The sequence below is a fragment of the Scophthalmus maximus genome, chromosome 15 (assembly GCF_022379125.1).
Source record: "Scophthalmus maximus strain ysfricsl-2021 chromosome 15, ASM2237912v1, whole genome shotgun sequence".
In the NCBI taxonomy this organism is placed as follows: domain Eukaryota; kingdom Metazoa; phylum Chordata; class Actinopteri; order Pleuronectiformes; family Scophthalmidae; genus Scophthalmus; species Scophthalmus maximus.
Window position 1 is genome coordinate 12352020 of NC_061529.1, and position 16403 is coordinate 12368422.

Below are 16403 nucleotides of genomic sequence, written 5' to 3' on the forward strand. Positions count from 1 at the left end.
TGGACAAACTCGTCCGGTCAAGACTAGTACAGTTATACAAGGATGACTTCAAATCATAAACAGCTTGATATGATTAGTTTATAATATTTTAATATTTTAACTTACACATAGACTCATATATAATAAATAAAATATAAATATAAGTTAAGTCCATATATTGCTTTCATTATTATTATTATTATTATTATTATTATTATTATTCTTACTATTATTTTAAAATATGTTTTATTTATGTTTCTATATGAACCCATATGATTTTCACTTAACTACTATTTTACACGCAAAACATTATGTTTCTCTCCATTCATGAAACAAGATAACACCAACAGCAACCTTGTGGAAGATGGAAGATTGAGTTTTTACACAAAACTAATCATAAATTATACTAATTATTACTAATTATTTTCCAATTAATTGAACATTATTAAAATATATCCGATTTTAAAAAAACATAAGAAAGAGATAAACTTATTTATTTTCCTTGAATTAATTATTACACAAATCCAAACTTTCCGAATCACTCCGTCTCTCCACTTTTTTATTCTTTATTCTTCATTATTGTATTTGGAAACTACACCGTGCTAATCAGTAGCGATCTGAGAAAGATACAATTTGATATATATCAATCATTGATTCTTGAAGTGCTATTTCTTTTCATTGATTTCAAGAATATTCATATCATATCATGTAATGTCTCTGCCAATTTTTGTATTTATTTATAGTTAACATTAGGTCTTTTTTTTCCTGTTTTAACCATTTGTTTCCAAAAATATTTGGACAGGAAAAAAAAACTTGTATTTGATTTATTCGGTATCAAAATTCAGTACATTTTTCATTTCATTCCGGAAACCACGTCAGTGAGGGACCGCCCCCTCCGCTGTTGCCGAGCGACAGAGGAAGCTTCGCCCTCGTCCCAGCTCTGCACGACAGTTTGCTAACCCGTCTCCCTGTACCCGATATTCTACCCCACCAAAGCGATGGAGGTGACGATGGACCCCTTGTTTCTGGCGTGGAGCTATTTGAGGAGGCGGAAACTGCAACAGTGTTCAGATATTTGCTCAAAAATACTACAAGACAGCCCGTACGACCAGGTACCGTGGAGGTTAGCCTGGCTAGCCTAGCATACTAGCGATTATTCACGAAGGGAAGCCTGCTAACTTTGCTAACACTAGCAACCTGTAGCAACCTGGTGCATAATCCCCATTAATCCTTGTGTTTTACCATAGTTTCGTTTGGTTAACGTTGAATTTACGGGTACACACTCTGACATTACCTTGCATTTACCATTTTACATTTGATTTCTTGTACCTCATGTATTTTCTATTCACATCTGTCTTCAACTGTCCTCTTTTTTCACTAACTCCCTGCATGCTGTCTTAAGGACTCCTCCTTGTTTATCTCAGAGGTAACTAGACTGCAGACGGTTCCTCTCTTGTTTCCCTCTGTCATCCTTTTGCATCCTTTGTCATGTGGATAGCTTAACATAAGTAAGTGACTGGAAGACGTGACACCCTAACCACAAACCCCTCCATTTAACATTGTGTGTGTGTGTGTGTGTGTCTTGTATAGGCTGCATGGAGCTTGAAAACCCGTGCTCTGACAGAGATGGTATACGTAGACGAGGTTGAGGTCGACCAGGAGGGCATTGCTGAGATGATGCTGGATGAGAGCTCTATTGCTCAAGTTGCCCGTAAGTTCAAACTCTTCTTCTCTGGCCTTTAAGGTTGAGAAAATTGATGCCCAATGGTTACAAGATTGATAATTACCTGATTTATTTTTCAAGGCCCTGGGACATCACTGAGGCTCCCTGGAACAAGTCAGGGTGGGGGGCCCACACCAGCTGTCAGGTACTGGCTGATTTAAATATTTCCTTGAAATTTTTGCTGTTGATAAGCTTTACAACAAAGTTTAAGATGCCTGATCAGATTTCTTTTCCCCCCTTTTTTTAATTGAAGGCCTATGACGCAGTCGGGGCGTCCCATCACAGGATTTGTGAGACCCAGCACACAGTCTGGGCGTCCTGGGACAATGGAGCAGGCCATCAAAACTCCACGCACTGCCAGCACTGCTCGGCCTGTCACTAGTGCTTCTGGTAGATTCATCCGTCTCGGAACAGTGAGTACACATGTCTAAAAAATATTCTATTTCATTTTCATATACGTTATTATTATTATCAATTGTAATATATACATCTTACTGGCCGTGAAGAAAACCTGTATCATATTGCTTGACATGTTATTTCACTGTTTCTCCAGGCTTCAATGCTAACCAATCCAGATGGACCATTTATTAACTTGTCAAGACTAAATCTCGCCAAGTATTCCAAAAAGCCCAACATGTCAAGGGTAAGACAGACTGTGACGTGCAAAGAAAATGATAAAAATCCTTGCTTTTTTCTCACATGTGGAGTAAAAATCATTTCCTTCCTCAGACGCTGTTTGAGTTCATCTTCCATCATGAAAATGATGTGAAAAATGTAAGTGTGTGTTGCATGAAGTCGAAGCATAAAGATTGTTTGGTTTTCATGTCATCGTCATGCAACAGAGATATTTCTTCCACAGGCTCTAGATTTGGCTGCACAAGCCACTGAACATGCTCAGTTCAAAGACTGGTGGTGGAAAGTTCAGCTGGGAAAATGTTACTACAGGCAAGTAAACGTCCAAATTGTTTGAGCTCAGCATTTACGACATTTGTAAAAGTCGTCTTCTTAGCGTTTGACATCTCTGACCTTTGCAGGCTCGGTTTGTATCGAGAAGCAGAAAAACAGTTTCGATCAGCTCTCAACCACCAAGAAGTGGTGGATACGTTTCTTTACCTGGCAAAGGTAACAGCAATAAGTCACGTTACCAAGGAAAATATTCCTTCTTACTAAATTTCTGAGCCAAAAGTTTGGTGATAAATTTAAAAGAAAAAACGTGTGTGTGTGTGTGTGTGTGTGTGTGTGTGTATGTATGTGTGTTTTCCATCAGGTTTACCAGCGCCTTGATCAACCAATCACAGCACTCAACCTTTTCAAGCAAGGCCTGGACCACTTCCCTGGTGAGGTCACCCTCTTAACAGGAATCGCTCGGATTCATGAGGTACAGTATGGACGCCGTGGTCATTATCATAGATTCCCCTTACTCCACTGTCAAGATACAACTGCCAACAGCAAAAAATAAATATAGTGTGATATTGACACAGGAGATGAACAACATTTCATCAGCCACGGAGTACTACAAAGATGTCCTGAAGCAGGACAACACTCACGTGGAGGCTATCGCCTGTATAGGCAGCAATCACTTCTATACCGACCAGCCAGAGATCGCCCTACGGTTCTACAGGTCAGACTAACATCTCTGTATTATTTATGTAGTGCATTGTTACATTATGGGTAATGAGGAGTTATAGCCCATCTGTGATTCAATGTGCCTCCTTCTTTGTTAGGCGGCTGCTCCAGATGGGGGTGTATAACTGCCAGCTGTACAACAACCTGGGCCTGTGCTGCTTCTATGCCCAACAGTACGACATGACTCTGTCCTCGTTTGAGAGGGCCCTGACCCTGGCGAACAATGATGAGGAGCAGGCCGATGTTTGGTACAACATCGGACATGTGGGTGTGGTGAGTTAGCAATACCCAAAAATATAAAATATAGTAATATTAAAATCCCAGAATGTCTGACAATTGTATGTAACTCTTCGTCACATAGCTGCTGTCAGACCTGCACTGAAGTGCAGACATTTTCCTGAACTTCTCTGGAAGGGCTGTATGTGAGACACAAATCTCAAAAAATTTTTGCTCTGGACATTTTCCAGAAGAACTTATCCTGCCAGCCCCCCTTGTAACATTCCTGCTGCATTCTTCATAAGTGGGCCGCAAACTTGTTCATGCCTGAAAACAGCTTCTAATTTACAGTTTAAATAAACTAAATATTGACTGTTATCACAACAAGCTCACAGCACTCAAATCAAAGCTGGTACAAAGCGTGTGCATGTGTGTGTGTGTGTGTTCTATGTTTACAGGGAATAGGGGACTTGACACTGGCCTACCAGTGTTTTAAACTGGCTTTGGCATTTAATAATGACCATGCTGAGGCCTACAACAACTTGGCTGTGCTGGAGCTGCGCAAAGGTCGTATTGAACAGGTGAAGTCATAGCTTTTAGTCGTAAAATGCTTTCATCCCCTCTGATAAAATATGAGGTATGACAACTAATGCTAGTGCTACTACTCAAAATATACCTGTGGTTCTTTTTATAATCTGCCCTAAAAGTCTGATTTCAACAGTGCATCATACCATAAAGGCTGTTTATGTACACACTCCAGTAAATCACAAAACCGCTATAGACTTAGAACTGAACCTAAAATGTCTAACTGCGCTAATAAGATAGCAAAATGATGTACAGTACTGGCTGTAATTCAAGCCAGATCTCTGCCGTCTGTCAAGTGATGTAAATGTGTCATCTGGCATAGAGGAGATGGAGGTGAGCTCTGCAATGAGACATTTTAGCATGTTTTCATGTCCAACATATAACATGGGAAGAAAGGGGAAGTTAAGTTTTAATGAAATGTTGTGCTGTTGACAGTAAAACTGATTGTCTCATCTCTGATCCAGTCTAAAGCCTTCCTCCAGACTGCTGCATCACTAGCCCCTCACATGTACGAGCCACACTTCAATCTCTCCATTCTCTCTGAAAAGGTAATCATGTCTATGTATTCATCTGAACAGCAACACTTTTAAAGAGATGATAAACAGTGTTATGTAGTTGCCTATGTGATATTTTTCTGTCTGTGTCCAGATTGGAGACCTGCAGAGCAGCTACACCGCAGCCCAAAAATCAGAGGATGCGTTTCCCGAGCACGTTGACACTCAGCAGCTTCTCAAGCAACTTCGGCAGCACTTTGCAGTGCTGTGAGCTCAGGAAGAGAGGTTTGACCTGAGTGGTGTTGCTATGAAAGATCTGAGAGTCTGCTTCAAAACACAAAGTTATTAAGATGCTAAAAGTTTGGCATGTTAGACAGAAATGGAAATCAACAAAATGGGTATTAGTGTTTGGATATTGTTTATTTATTAAACTGTGCATACAAACCAGATATTGTAACTTATACCTATAGGACAGTTTTTCCCCCATTAGAGATGTTGCACATTTTCAGATTTAAATTTGGATTTGATTGACCTCGTTGTAGCACATTTGTTAATTTGATCAACAAGCTGTTTATACCAACAACGGTGTATCTTGGGAAATCCTTTTAACAGCAGCGTGTGAAAAGTCCATGATCACAGCCATTTGGGAATTGCTAGAACCAAACTGCCCTATTGGTCCGGTGGTTTGAATCACATCTGTGGCATTAAAGAGCTTTTACATGCTGCTCTGCATGATTTCTACCACGTATCAAGCGTCATATGACTTGTAGGATTGTAAACTTCATGTGAAGATGGATTTTTTTTCCGAATAAAATTGTAAACTAGTGCACAGGTCTTTATATAAGTGATATATGTGTACATAGTAAAGGTAAAGATTTTATTTAATACAAGGAAATAAGTAGCTTACATTTTATAGCTAATTTTCGTAACTCAGATGTATTTTTCATATTTGAACCTTCCTTGTTGTTTTGTTGTCTCAACAAATATTGACAAGACAATAAAAAGAACAATCCAGAAGACGTGTTAAACTCTCTAATGTGCAGTTAATTGTTGTTGTTTTTTACAACAATGAAACTACAGTTAAACCTTTGTAAAAATGACTTTAACTTGCAGACCTTGGTTCCATTTCACAAACCCATTTCAGGTTGTAATTGCATGGAGCGTCATTCCAGGCCTTGAAGGGATTGCTTCTGGGATACGTAGCTGCACAGTCCTCATTATCGTAGTTGTTGGGCTCGCCATCGTTCCAGTACCTGAAACAAAGATAGTTTACTTTGTTGAGCCATGGTATTTACTCTATGGCTTTTATATTTAAACAAAGTCTTAATTATTTATTCATTTTGAATAATCATACGTTACAAATGGATGATAACTACAAATGTGTTAATGTGATATCAACACTGACAAGTCCTACAATGACAATATTCAACTCGTACCCCTCAGTCAGTCTTTCTCCATTCAGCCATTTCCAAATCCCCTCCTCCTCCGCATCTCTCAGTCCGATCCAGAAGCCACTCTGGCTTATTTCTCTCATGGGTTCACGATAATTATTTATCAATTCATTGATAGCCAGCTGACGACACCGGAAATAAACACAAAAAAGCATACACACGTAAATTAATTTTGTTGTGTGCCATGTAACACAGGCTTGATTTACTCCTCAAATAAGAAATATAAAGTTTTATGAAAGTGTATTACAAATGGATTTGAAATGCAGGTTTTGTCCAGAGATATCAATTTGGTGACAAAAAGTCGCATCTTACGTTTTTCTCTGTGCTGTCTATCACCGCCAAGTCGCCTCCCCGCCTCTTACAGAAGTGTCGGGCTTCGTTCCATGACCTGCGTGAGAGGTCTTCAGAGAAAGCGAAGTAGTAGCACACCGAGTTCATTAAAGTCCATCCGGGCAAACAGTGTTTGCAACCCTCCTCTGAAAATGGCAACACGGTGTGTTGTTTAGGTCACAATAATTAGGTACTTAATACTTCCATAACACAAAGAAATACATCATGTTTTTAAAAAGCTCTCACTTATCATTGGTAAGTGGGATTTCAACGTTGCAAATTCCAATTGAATTTTGTCAATCTGCTTCTCGTAGTCTTTGGATCTTCTCTTCTGATGGTCCAGCTCCCACTTGGTGCGCTGCTGCTCACTGGTTTCTCTGTCCAACTGCTTCTTGACCTCATCCCTGCTCTGGATCGCAGAGTTGTAACTAGCCTGAAGTTTGACAACCTCACCGTTGATGTCCGTTATTGTTCGGTATCCATCAGTGAGTTGGCTGTCTGTGGGTGGTGAAGACATAGAACAGTAAGCTTTTTTTGAAAACATTATCAACGTCTGTTTATTCTCTTTTCAGCACACATATATCCACCTGCTGTACAGTTTAAATTTAAAAAAGGATCGTAGGGGAGTAGATGCAAAACAAGTAAATTGAATTTTTTTTTTAATACAAAAACCTTATTGGCACAGTTTCATAAATATATATTCACAATCATCAAACTTCATTCTCATCTCTTTAACCTTGATGTTGGTCTAGGATTCACTATTCACATTAAGTTATACAGGAAGTTTAATTTATAGTATTTTTCAATTCCCAAACTGCAGACTGTTCCCAACAACACATGTAATATAGAGTTTCTGCATTTCAAACAACATTCAAGTTGTACCCATTTTTAACTTCAAGCTTCAAACAAGCTCTAAGTGACCAGTATTTATTGAGCCTAACAACTGTTAGCAGACACTAAGCAACATTAGCATCCATTCGTATTTGTGTTTCCTCAATGAATGCCCTGCAAAAAAAGGCAAGCTAAAATAGAAGAAATAAACACAGAATTTCAAGAGAAAATTACTAAATACAAGTGATAATATTTGTCCATGCAACAAGGTCATTTCACTTGACAAGAAGTAATTTGGTTCATTCTAGAAAAAAAGTAGGCTCTGATAAATTCAAAGATAGAAAGTAAATAGCTTAAAAAAACAAGATCATTAATCTCATACTTCCAAATCTTAGATTTCAAATCTTGGCAAGCACAGAACAATTTGCAGTAATATAAAGAAAAAAATAGTCTCACTTGGGCTCATTCTGACATTTTCTGGAAATGTCACTGAGGGGCTGGCAGGAAAAGTTCTGTAAAATGTCTGGAGTTAAATTTTGCATTCTCTAATACAGCCCCTCCGGAAAAGTTGAGAGCCTTGAGCAAACGTATGAGAATACAGCAGGAAAATCTGCGGAATATTCCCTGCACCCTGCATGGGTGCGTCCGGTCCCCGTCAACTCCTGAGGGAAATATCTGTCTGTAAAATACTCCACCATGTTCACCAGCTGTCGTCCCTAACTGAATCTGGCTGCTGTTCAGTGCTGGGCAGGCAGCTTTTCCCACTAAAAATGTTCCTCCTGCTGCAGATTGAAACAAAGCAGATGAGAGGCGTTTTGTGGGTAAATATTGACTTACAATAGACTCCCAGGCCAATATCAAGGGCTAGAAGGATGACGGCGAGCACTGCCAGGCTCCCGGCTAGCAGCCTGTAATGATTCAGACGGGATTCAGGCCTCACCATGGACATGGACACTGTGCAGAGAAGTGGTGGATAGATATCAGAGTCAGACGCAGACAGCTCACAAAGGTGAAGAACTTAATAGACTGGAGGAAAACAAGGACACACAAGTCCAGTCATTTGTTTTCCAGCCGTATTTTTTCGGAACGCGACTCTAACATGAAACAAAAAACGGTTCTTGTTGATGAACACGGTAAATAATTCACTTTTCAATCGCCGTACCTTGTTGCTTCTCTTGGTTTGAGTAGGGAGGTTGCTCATCTGCGCCGGCGTCCTCTTCACAAATCAGTTTGTTAAATGTGCCACCAAACGATCCTGAATTTCCTCTGCCCTCCATTTTGACTGGAGAGATGAGCGCAGTCTGACGCGATTTCACTTCTTTCTTTTTTTCCCCCTGAGAGATTATTTGTCAGGACATTGCCCCCCGTGAGTAGGTGAGCGTTCAACATTACAAACAGAAATCAAGTTCAGTTGTTAAATATTTACAGGGAGTGCAGGTGATTTGAGCAGCTGTGCCATTTTCAGATCTCCAAAACAAAATGATTTCTAGACTACTCAGTTTATGAGACATTAATGTTTAGGTGTGACCTTTTGTTCCATTGTGTCAATGTGATTAATTTCACTCACCATGAATCAGCTCTTTTATTTTCTATAGTTTTACCTGTGGTTTTTCAGTTATATGGATTCCGTTTCGTTTGGGCAATAAAATAAATAAATGAATGAAATGACTGCTATGAGCCTTTAAAAAAGAATTGCATTTATATTTACATTTTACATTAAAAAAAATTAAAAGTTTATCTTCAATAGTTATTTTTAAATGTTTTTATGTTTTTTTAAATTGTTTTTTATTTATAGTAAAACATCGAGCCTCAATGACATTTCTTTGTCATAGGGGTTTGATAATGACATCTTAAGAATAATTGCAATTTAAAAAATATATGTCTATATTTTCTGATATATCAGTATCAGATTTCTTTTTACTCACCAATATCTGCAACCTTATCTACCTTACCGAAGTTAACCTTCACATCACATACAACATGGAATGCTAATGTATCAGTTTGTTTATTTTCATGATTTCACACACATGATCTTTTCTGTTATTGTGACTTCTGCTTAAGAGACTAGCTCCTTCTCACAAATCCAGTTCAACTGAAGGTCATGGCACTTTCCGGTGTACCAAGTCTTCAGGGTGTCGGGAAAATGATAGGATGCGGCACAGTGTCCGCTATGAAGTCCACTACGGTCAGGCTGTCCAGTTCTCCAGTACCTGGGATGAATCAAAATTATTCAGGGGAACGATTCAATTCCGCTGTATTTGTTAGTCGTGACGTTTGAAATTCAATCTGTGGCAGTAGTTTTAGCAGTCTGTGACACGCTTACATTGTTTCCACCTCAGTCACGTTGTTAACCCACACCCAGGCTCCTGGTATCCCTACATCAGTGAGGCCGATCCAGTAGCCATTCTGCCACCACAAACCGTGACTGCTGCTGCTGCTGCTGCTCGGTCTGTTTTCCTGCAAGAGTTGCTGTACGAACACGAATGCAGGAGGCGATACATTAAAGGTACATATAGATCTGTCACAGTCGTCTCTCCGCCTCGGTCCTCGGACTTTCCCTCCATTGTTTCATCCACACACCCGTTGTGTGGACTACTTGTATTACTACTAGTATTCTGCCGCCTGTTCCTGCCGGTTTGCCCATCCAGCCCATCGACCCATCAGCTGCTTCTTGTTGTGAGCCTGTCATTTTTTTTTTCACTGAAAGTTACTTCACTGTAATAGCTCTACTGTAAGTCTGACATGAAAAGTGTTTCCACATATTTTCGGTAAACCCTCGTGGGCTCAGATGGAAAAAAAAAAGGTTACCTACCTGCTCCTCCAAGTTATTGATCACAAGCAGGTCGCCCCCGTGACTAATACAGTCTGCTCTGCTATCTGGCCAGTTCTTCTTGGAATTGGACACACGGGGAGAAAAATAATAGCAGGAGGATTTCAGAAGAATCCATCCTGGCAGGCACCTGCCACAGTTTTCCTCTGTTTCAAAAAGAGATGGGAAAATGTCTTGTTGTAGGTGATTGTTTTGATATTCCGCAAAAATCCCGGGATACATACAATGCATAAACTTTACCATTTCAACCCTAACTTTTTTTTTTTCAAGGTCAGTTGGGCATCTGCCTTACCTAAAGAAGTTTTATTCGCCTTTAGATTTGTCCTTTCTGTCTGTAGAGTCTCAATCCGTCTCTGAAGGCCATCAGTGACAGTCTTCGTCTGCTTCAGCTGCATCTTCAGTTCCTGGTGGAAGGTCCGCTCCCTCGCTAAAGCTGCCTGGGTCTCCAGTTTTGCTCTGATGATATCATTGTGGTTGCTGAGATAGTTCACCTCAACGAGAAGGGGGGTTGCAGCTGAATTAGAAATCGGAAGATCTTTGGCTTTGGCACCTGAGGCACAAATGTGTGTGATAACAAACATAAAGAAGAACATTTGGGAAAACTTGTACAAAGTAAACAGCTTTTTTTCTTGTCTTTTTTACATGAATGTCCAACCTATTCCACCGCAGATCAGATGATATCACCACAAAGTTGATCATTAGTCTTAGGCCGAAGGTGCTATGGTAAAAATAACCCTTTTGATCCATCTCATGCTCGAACATTGACCTTGGTATTGCCAATATCATGGTAAGCTCAGCTGTCTATTATTTGACTTGATAAAGAATAAAATATAAGTTAAACGCAAAGCTATTAGTTATAGCCCTGTAGTATCATAGCATATATAAATTGCATTGCAATTGGGCTGAATTTGATCAATTAATATCCATTTGCTGCTTGAAAGTGAGTCATTCAGTGCATGTTGAAATGCACATTGAATTCCGGCCCCCCTGCAAAACAGCTGTGAAATGGCCACTGCATGTAGTACATACCTCCACAGCACAATAAACAATAGATTTAGATACTCGAGAAAAGAACATGAGAATGCAATTCATTTCTATGATTGGGAATACAATCTTGCACATGCATATGTTTTGGGTAATGCCAGTTCACTTCAGCCTGATTCAGATTTCACAGGGACTATACATCAGATTTAAGCAATTAGCAGTTTCTTGTGAACTCTCTGATACTTACAATAAATCCCAATGACAACAGCAGCTATCAGCAGAAGAGCATTCAGCAGGCCCAGACTCAGTACAACCAGTCGGTGGGTTGGAAACACAGATCCACCTCCCTTTGTAAACAGACCTTTAAAAATGTTCCTCTATATAAAAATCTTAATAATAAAAGTAGCCCCGAAGAGCAATATCACAGTGATGTTTTACCTTCTGATAAGTGACAGGCGATTGAATATATGATATCATAGTTTAAATCATGATGATATTAGTTTTAAAGCATAGAATGATTTCAGAGTATTAGTATTTTTTTGTATACATTTAAAATCTACTGAGTGTGCTAAGGTTACACATGGTCAGTTCCAGAGAACAGGGAGAGAGAAAAGAGCGACATGATGGTGTAAGAGAAGTCGGACATACACTTGGTCAGACGATTTGATTTTAAAGTGAGTTGTACCTTGTCCAAATGCTTGAAGGTGAGAGCGCCGATGCCCATCGGTTCTGCCTTGCTGAGAAAAATGTTGTTCAAGTGACATTTCCTCCTCGTGTTCTGACTGTGACTGTAAATCCTCCATTATACTGGTCAAAGTAGTGCCCATTGATCTGTTTGTCTCCAACTTGTACCAGTGATATGATCTGTGTGTGTGTGTGTGTGTGTGTGTGTGTGTGTGTGTGTGTGTGTGTGTATGTGTATGTGTGTGCGTGTGTGTGTGTGTGTGTGTGTGCGCGTGTGTTTGTGTGTTTGTGAGTGTGTGTGTGTGTGTGTTAGTGTGTGTGTGTGTGTGTGTGTATGTGTGTGAGCAGCAAAGTGGGAGGAGCAGCTGGTAGTTGAAGTATTCCTGTAATGATGCTCCAGGTGCTTTCCGACTAAATGAACCATCTGCTGTACATCAATGCCTCTTTCTAGTAAGTCATACTTTATGTTTATGTTTGAAATAAGATGGCCGCCCACACTGAGTTCGGTTCTGCCGGACATTTCTTCCTGTTAAAGGGGAGTTTTTTCTCTCCACGATCACCAAGTGCCTGCTCATTGTGGGAACTGTTGGGTTTCTCTATGATATTGTAGGGTCTCGACCTTTCTATGTTAAGTCCTTAAGATAATGTATGTTGTGATTTAAGTTGAGTAGAATTAAAAATATCCGTTGGCCAATACACTTTTCAAAGTTTTACAGGTCAGCAATAAGAGGTTTGTATCCTTTAAAGTTTTGGTTTGATTTAGTGGCATTGAGAGGTGAATTTGTGTATTGCAGCCAACTGAATACCTTTCCCCTGAACCTCCACTTTACAAGCATGTAATAGAGGTAACATTCAAATGGCCCACGAAAGGCCCTTATAGAGCCACTGTTTGGTTTGTCTGTTCGGGGCTACTGTAGAAAAATGGTAATACAACATGGCGGACATCTTGGAAGTGGACGTAGTCCTCATGTAGATATAAGGGACTCATTCTAAAGTACCCAAAACACAATGGTTCTTAGTTTCAGGTGATTATACAATGATGAAAACATATTATGAATATTATATTCCATTTTGTTGAATAGATCTTGATGGTGGATTGAAACTTAATCTACCAATATATCTTATGAAATACATTCTTAAACCCCTTTATTGTAAATTCATAAAGCATTCAAGCATTAATTACCCATTAAAATGCACCTCAGTTACACTGCAGTACATACACTAGTTGCCAAAATGCTTAAAGTTGTTTTTTATTACTTACTGAGATTTGTGTTATATTAACCTCCACATGTGGTCATAATGAAAGTGTAAGCACAGTTTCATGATGACCACAGGCACTGGACACGGACCCCAACCACCCACATGTGCCTTTCAACCACACAGCATGAATCAATTAGTTATTTTGACATGTTAACAGGACTTGAAGTGTCAGATACAATCTGACAAAAACATTCAAACAATTTCATAATCATGTAACATTTTTGAAATAACATTACTCCAAATTTTGAAAATGGAAATGACCCTAATAATAAACCTCATGGCCATGGCCCCCCATTGGTTCAAGGTCCCTGGTCACATGCCCACTTTGCCCCGTGCAATAATCTGTCATTATGCAAAGCACTGATTTGGTAAAGTCTCTGTTCTTCATCACAGAAATTTTTCAAGATGAAGGTGGAGTCAACTTGTAATGCAGACATGTAAGCTTTTAAGCCAGTGCAGTGAATATACACTTTTAATTTATAGAAGTTGGTGCTTTTTCACAAATCAATTTCTTTTTCAGCCCACATCCCACACTGCTCCAAGCCTCGAAGAAGTTTTCTCTGGGATACACAGCTGCACAGGGCTCCCTGTCCCCGCTGGAATCATTTGGCTCGCCATCATTCCAGTACCTGGAAATAACCATAGGTTAGTCTACATCCACCTACAAAGTGCCCTATCTTACTTGATGCTTTGCTAGATTTCAAACAATCGCAGTTGTCTTTTAAAGGGAATGTGAGAGGGCATTCTGATTGGTATATTGCATGTTAGGCCAAAAAATACACCATGAATAATTACCAGACCACGCACAACCCTTTTGAACAATGTGCCTGGCACAGCAACCTTTGTATCGATTGTTAAACTAGGAAAAGAAAATTAATGTCACATAGATTACGAATGCAACCAGCAAGATTACAGAGAGGAACTACATTCTATTTAGATGAATTTATAATTCCTCTGCATGCTTTTTGTTTTCTCAATGTTCTAGTGGCCAATCATGTCTGTTCATGTCACATCTGTATAACAACAACTTGAAAACAGTTGTGTGATGTTACAGATGTTTTATGCATTTTTACAGCGCAAAATGTATTCGATCCCTACCCTTCGACCAGGGCCGTTCCATCCAACCATTTCCAACTCTCTTCCTCGGGAAAATATCTCAGTCCAATCCAGAAGCCATCAGTGGATGCAGAGTTGGCATTATTAGTCAGCAAGACATTTATGGTCGAGTTCTAACAAATAAGAAAATATAGACAACAATCTAAATGAATACATTTTCTTCATTTTTATATTTGCAAAGAAATAATGACTAACCTCTTTGTCTTTGCTGTCTATGACCACAAGATCACCACCATGCATCTGGCAGTACTCTCTGGCCTTCTGCCAGGTTCTTGATCCAGCAAAGTTCGAGAAAGCGAAGAAATAGCACACTGAGTTAATGCTAAACCATCCCGGTGGACAGTGTCTGCAGCCATCATCTGTTGCCAAAGAAAATAACATATAAACGGAATATAAAATGACACGAAAACAGACTATATCAAAACCTCTTCAATATGTTGTATTATATATTATAAGAGCAAAAAAAAAAAAGGCTTACTAATCATTGGTAAGCGGGATTTCATTGATGCAATGCTTTGTGTCAATTGATCAATCTGTGCTACGTTTTTATCCTGTCTTTTTGTCTGGTGTTGAAGCTCCCAGTTGGTCAATGTCTGACGACTCATCTCACTGTCCAGCTGCTTCTTGGCTCCCTTCATGGTCTCGATCGCGGTCTTGTAGGTATCTTGGAGTTTGTTCATCTCATTTTCAATGTGTTCTGTATCGTCAATTGTGAGGTGGTTATCTGTGAGTTTGTTGTCTGTAAGTGTTGAAGAGAGAAATTGTTAAACAGTGCATCTCTCTCTCTCTCTCTCGTTTTTCTCCCTGATGGAGAAACTCAGCTAAAGCTAAACTATTCACGACAGATTCATTCACTCCAAAATTGAATATCCGATAAATGTCAAGGGCTAATAGGTCAAGCATGGGCACGAGAACAGTGCATCAGGTCTCTAGATATGTTTGATTTTAATAAAATATGTGAAATCTAAAAGCTTTTTAAAAACAATTTTCAAATATTTTCAATTTTTCAAATATTTCTGTACACCACTTCATCAAAGGTAGATGATGGTGTTCGTTAGATGATCGATAGGAAACTACTTGCCAATTATATAGATAATTTACATAATTTCTCAAGCAAACGTGTCAAACAGTCTCTGTTGATGTTAATGTAAAACAAAACAAGCAATGAGCAGATATTGGCTCAGGCTAAAGCAGCTATGATTATTTGATTAATCGATTAGTCCACCAACAGTAATTTATTTAGTAACTATTTTGACAAGGTTTTCATGCAAAAAATATTTGCTTCTCAAATTTGAGAATCTGCTTACAATTACTATAAATGTAATCTTTTGACATCTGACATCAGTTTGATCTCTTGGAAATTGCGATGGTATAAAATATAAGTGATTAATTGATGAATCAAGGGGACATTCACAAACACGGACTTACAGTGGACCCCCAGGCTGATATCAACTATCAGTAGAACAGCAGCGAGAAGGGCTAGGCTCACGACAACCAGCCGGCTGTGTCTTCCAGATGCCACATTGAACATAGACACTAGATAAAGATAATAATTCAATTTCATGAATCCAGAAGCTATATAAATCTGTGCTAACAATACATCATTATCAAAATGGTACATAGTCTAGATATTTTACATTTCAACCTATTTAAACAGGATTATATTTGTCACAATGTCAAAGAATCACGTGGAATCAGAAACCTCTCCATGAAAGTGCATTGTGTGAATATTAACTTTCTCTACCTTGTTGCCTGTTTTGGTTAGAGTTGGGGTGAGAAAGATACTGCTCGTTGTCCTCCAAGTCCTCTTGATAAATCAGTGTGTTGAGTCCACCATCAGAATTGCAACCAGAGTTTTCGTTTATCTCCATACTTCACTGTTTAGGTGAGATCAGTCAGAGAGAGCGTTTGTCAGGACGTTGCTTTGTGTCGACACCACCAGTAGCTACCAAATTGCTGAGCTCATCAACAATAAATCAATGTACAAATCTGATGTTTTGCAAAAGAGAACTGAAACTAGATCCAGAATGATGATTCCTTGTGAATAATCCAAGGCCAAAAGGCCATTTATTGTCAAGTGTCCCAGTATCTTAATCCATCTTTAAGAACGTCATTAATTCAATGCATACTTTGCTTACATGATGCTTATTTCTTAATCATATTACCACAAATCCAACCTGCCGCTGCAGTATCGCTACATTTCATGAGTTAGTACAGTTTTCACTTGCAGATTTGCTGTGATGTATGAGTTTCTATGTAAGAAATATGACATCAGGTTAAAGGCCGTACAGCAG

General features: G+C 39.2%; 4 protein-coding genes across 9 annotated transcripts; 1 reads left to right on the plus strand and 3 right to left on the minus strand.

Moving 5' to 3' along the window:
* The first annotated feature begins 892 nt into the window (after positions 1–892).
* On the plus strand, positions 893–5656 carry ttc8 (tetratricopeptide repeat domain 8). Of its 4 annotated transcripts, XM_035611406.2 has the most exons (14): positions 893–1091; positions 1570–1690; positions 1784–1847; positions 1956–2115; positions 2256–2345; positions 2432–2476; positions 2562–2647; positions 2737–2824; positions 2970–3080; positions 3184–3323; positions 3427–3601; positions 4003–4125; positions 4594–4677; positions 4778–5656. In XM_035611406.2, exons 1-14 carry the CDS (start codon positions 978–980, stop codon positions 4892–4894), a joined length of 1518 nt encoding a protein of 505 aa, XP_035467299.2. In that variant the 5' UTR covers positions 893–977; the 3' UTR covers positions 4895–5656. The 4 variants fall into 4 exon arrangements, with proteins under 4 accessions (XP_035467299.2, XP_035467300.1, XP_047183209.1 ...); XM_035611407.1 differs by lacking the exons at positions 4594–4677; positions 4778–5656 and adding an exon at positions 3690–3746 and having other exon boundaries at positions 4003–4124; XM_035611408.2 differs by lacking the exon at positions 893–1091 and having other exon boundaries at positions 1616–1690; positions 1926–2115.
* Positions 5025–8600, minus strand: LOC118286738 (C-type lectin domain family 4 member M). Its single transcript, XM_035611415.2, has 6 exons — positions 8398–8600; positions 8073–8189; positions 6651–6902; positions 6387–6550; positions 6060–6196; positions 5025–5876 (listed from the first exon to the last, which is right to left on the minus strand). The coding sequence occupies exons 1-6, from the start codon at positions 8510–8512 to the stop codon at positions 5726–5728; spliced, it is 936 nt and encodes a 311-aa protein (XP_035467308.1). The 5' UTR covers positions 8513–8600; the 3' UTR covers positions 5025–5725.
* Positions 8601–9224: 624 nt separating this feature from the next.
* On the minus strand, positions 9225–11931 carry LOC118286736 (CD209 antigen-like protein E). Its single transcript, XM_047327256.1, has 5 exons — positions 11735–11931; positions 10358–10615; positions 10048–10211; positions 9559–9704; positions 9225–9445 (listed from the first exon to the last, which is right to left on the minus strand). Exons 1-5 carry the CDS (start codon positions 11874–11876, stop codon positions 9292–9294), a joined length of 864 nt encoding a protein of 287 aa, XP_047183212.1. The 5' UTR covers positions 11877–11931; the 3' UTR covers positions 9225–9291.
* A 931-nt stretch (positions 11932–12862) lies between these two features.
* On the minus strand, positions 12863–16072 carry LOC118286737 (CD209 antigen-like protein C). Of its 3 annotated transcripts, none has more exons than XM_035611413.2 (6): positions 15854–16071; positions 15538–15639; positions 14588–14848; positions 14305–14468; positions 14092–14222; positions 12863–13622 (listed from the first exon to the last, which is right to left on the minus strand). In XM_035611413.2, exons 1-6 carry the CDS (start codon positions 15978–15980, stop codon positions 13466–13468), a joined length of 942 nt encoding a protein of 313 aa, XP_035467306.2. In that variant the 5' UTR covers positions 15981–16071; the 3' UTR covers positions 12863–13465. The 3 variants fall into 3 exon arrangements, with proteins under 3 accessions (XP_035467306.2, XP_035467305.2, XP_035467307.2); XM_035611412.2 differs by having other exon boundaries at positions 15538–15645; XM_035611414.2 differs by lacking the exon at positions 15538–15639 and having other exon boundaries at positions 15854–16072.
* Positions 16073–16403: the final 331 nt, after the last annotated feature.

What these genes read in the sequence shown, in the direction of transcription:
- ttc8 (XM_035611406.2), top strand. Translation starts at nt 978, where the DNA reads ATGGAGGTGACGATGGACCCCTTGTTTCTGGCGTGGAGCTATTTGAGG. An exon ending in CTGGGAAAATGTTACTACAG is followed by an intron (nt 2,648 to 2,736) that starts GCAAGTAAACGT and finishes TGACCTTTGCAG; the next exon opens with GCTCGGTTTGTATCGAGAAG. An exon ending in GCAAAGGTCGTATTGAACAG is followed by an intron (nt 4,126 to 4,593) that starts GTGAAGTCATAG and finishes TCTCTGATCCAG; the next exon opens with TCTAAAGCCTTCCTCCAGAC.
- LOC118286738 (XM_035611415.2), bottom strand. Translation starts at nt 8,512, where the DNA reads ATGGAGGGCAGAGGAAATTCAGGATCGTTTGGTGGCACATTTAACAAA. An exon ending in TAGACAGCACAGAGAAAAAC is followed by an intron (nt 6,197 to 6,386) that starts GTAAGATGCGAC and finishes CGGTGTCGTCAG; the next exon opens with CTGGCTATCAATGAATTGAT. An exon ending in GGAGAAAGACTGACTGAGGG is followed by an intron (nt 5,877 to 6,059) that starts GTACGAGTTGAA and finishes TCTTTGTTTCAG; the next exon opens with GTACTGGAACGATGGCGAGC.
- LOC118286736 (XM_047327256.1), bottom strand. Translation starts at nt 11,876, where the DNA reads ATGGGCACTACTTTGACCAGTATAATGGAGGATTTACAGTCACAGTCA. An exon ending in CCTTCAAGCATTTGGACAAG is followed by an intron (nt 10,616 to 11,734) that starts GTACAACTCACT and finishes TTTGTGCCTCAG; the next exon opens with GTGCCAAAGCCAAAGATCTT. An exon ending in GTGACTGAGGTGGAAACAAT is followed by an intron (nt 9,446 to 9,558) that starts GTAAGCGTGTCA and finishes GATTCATCCCAG; the next exon opens with GTACTGGAGAACTGGACAGC.
- LOC118286737 (XM_035611412.2), bottom strand. Translation starts at nt 15,980, where the DNA reads ATGGAGATAAACGAAAACTCTGGTTGCAATTCTGATGGTGGACTCAAC. An exon ending in TAACCAAAACAGGCAACAAG is followed by an intron (nt 15,646 to 15,853) that starts GTAGAGAAAGTT and finishes ATCTTTATCTAG; the next exon opens with TGTCTATGTTCAATGTGGCA. An exon ending in ATCCCGCTTACCAATGATTA is followed by an intron (nt 14,469 to 14,587) that starts GTAAGCCTTTTT and finishes CTTTGGCAACAG; the next exon opens with ATGATGGCTGCAGACACTGT.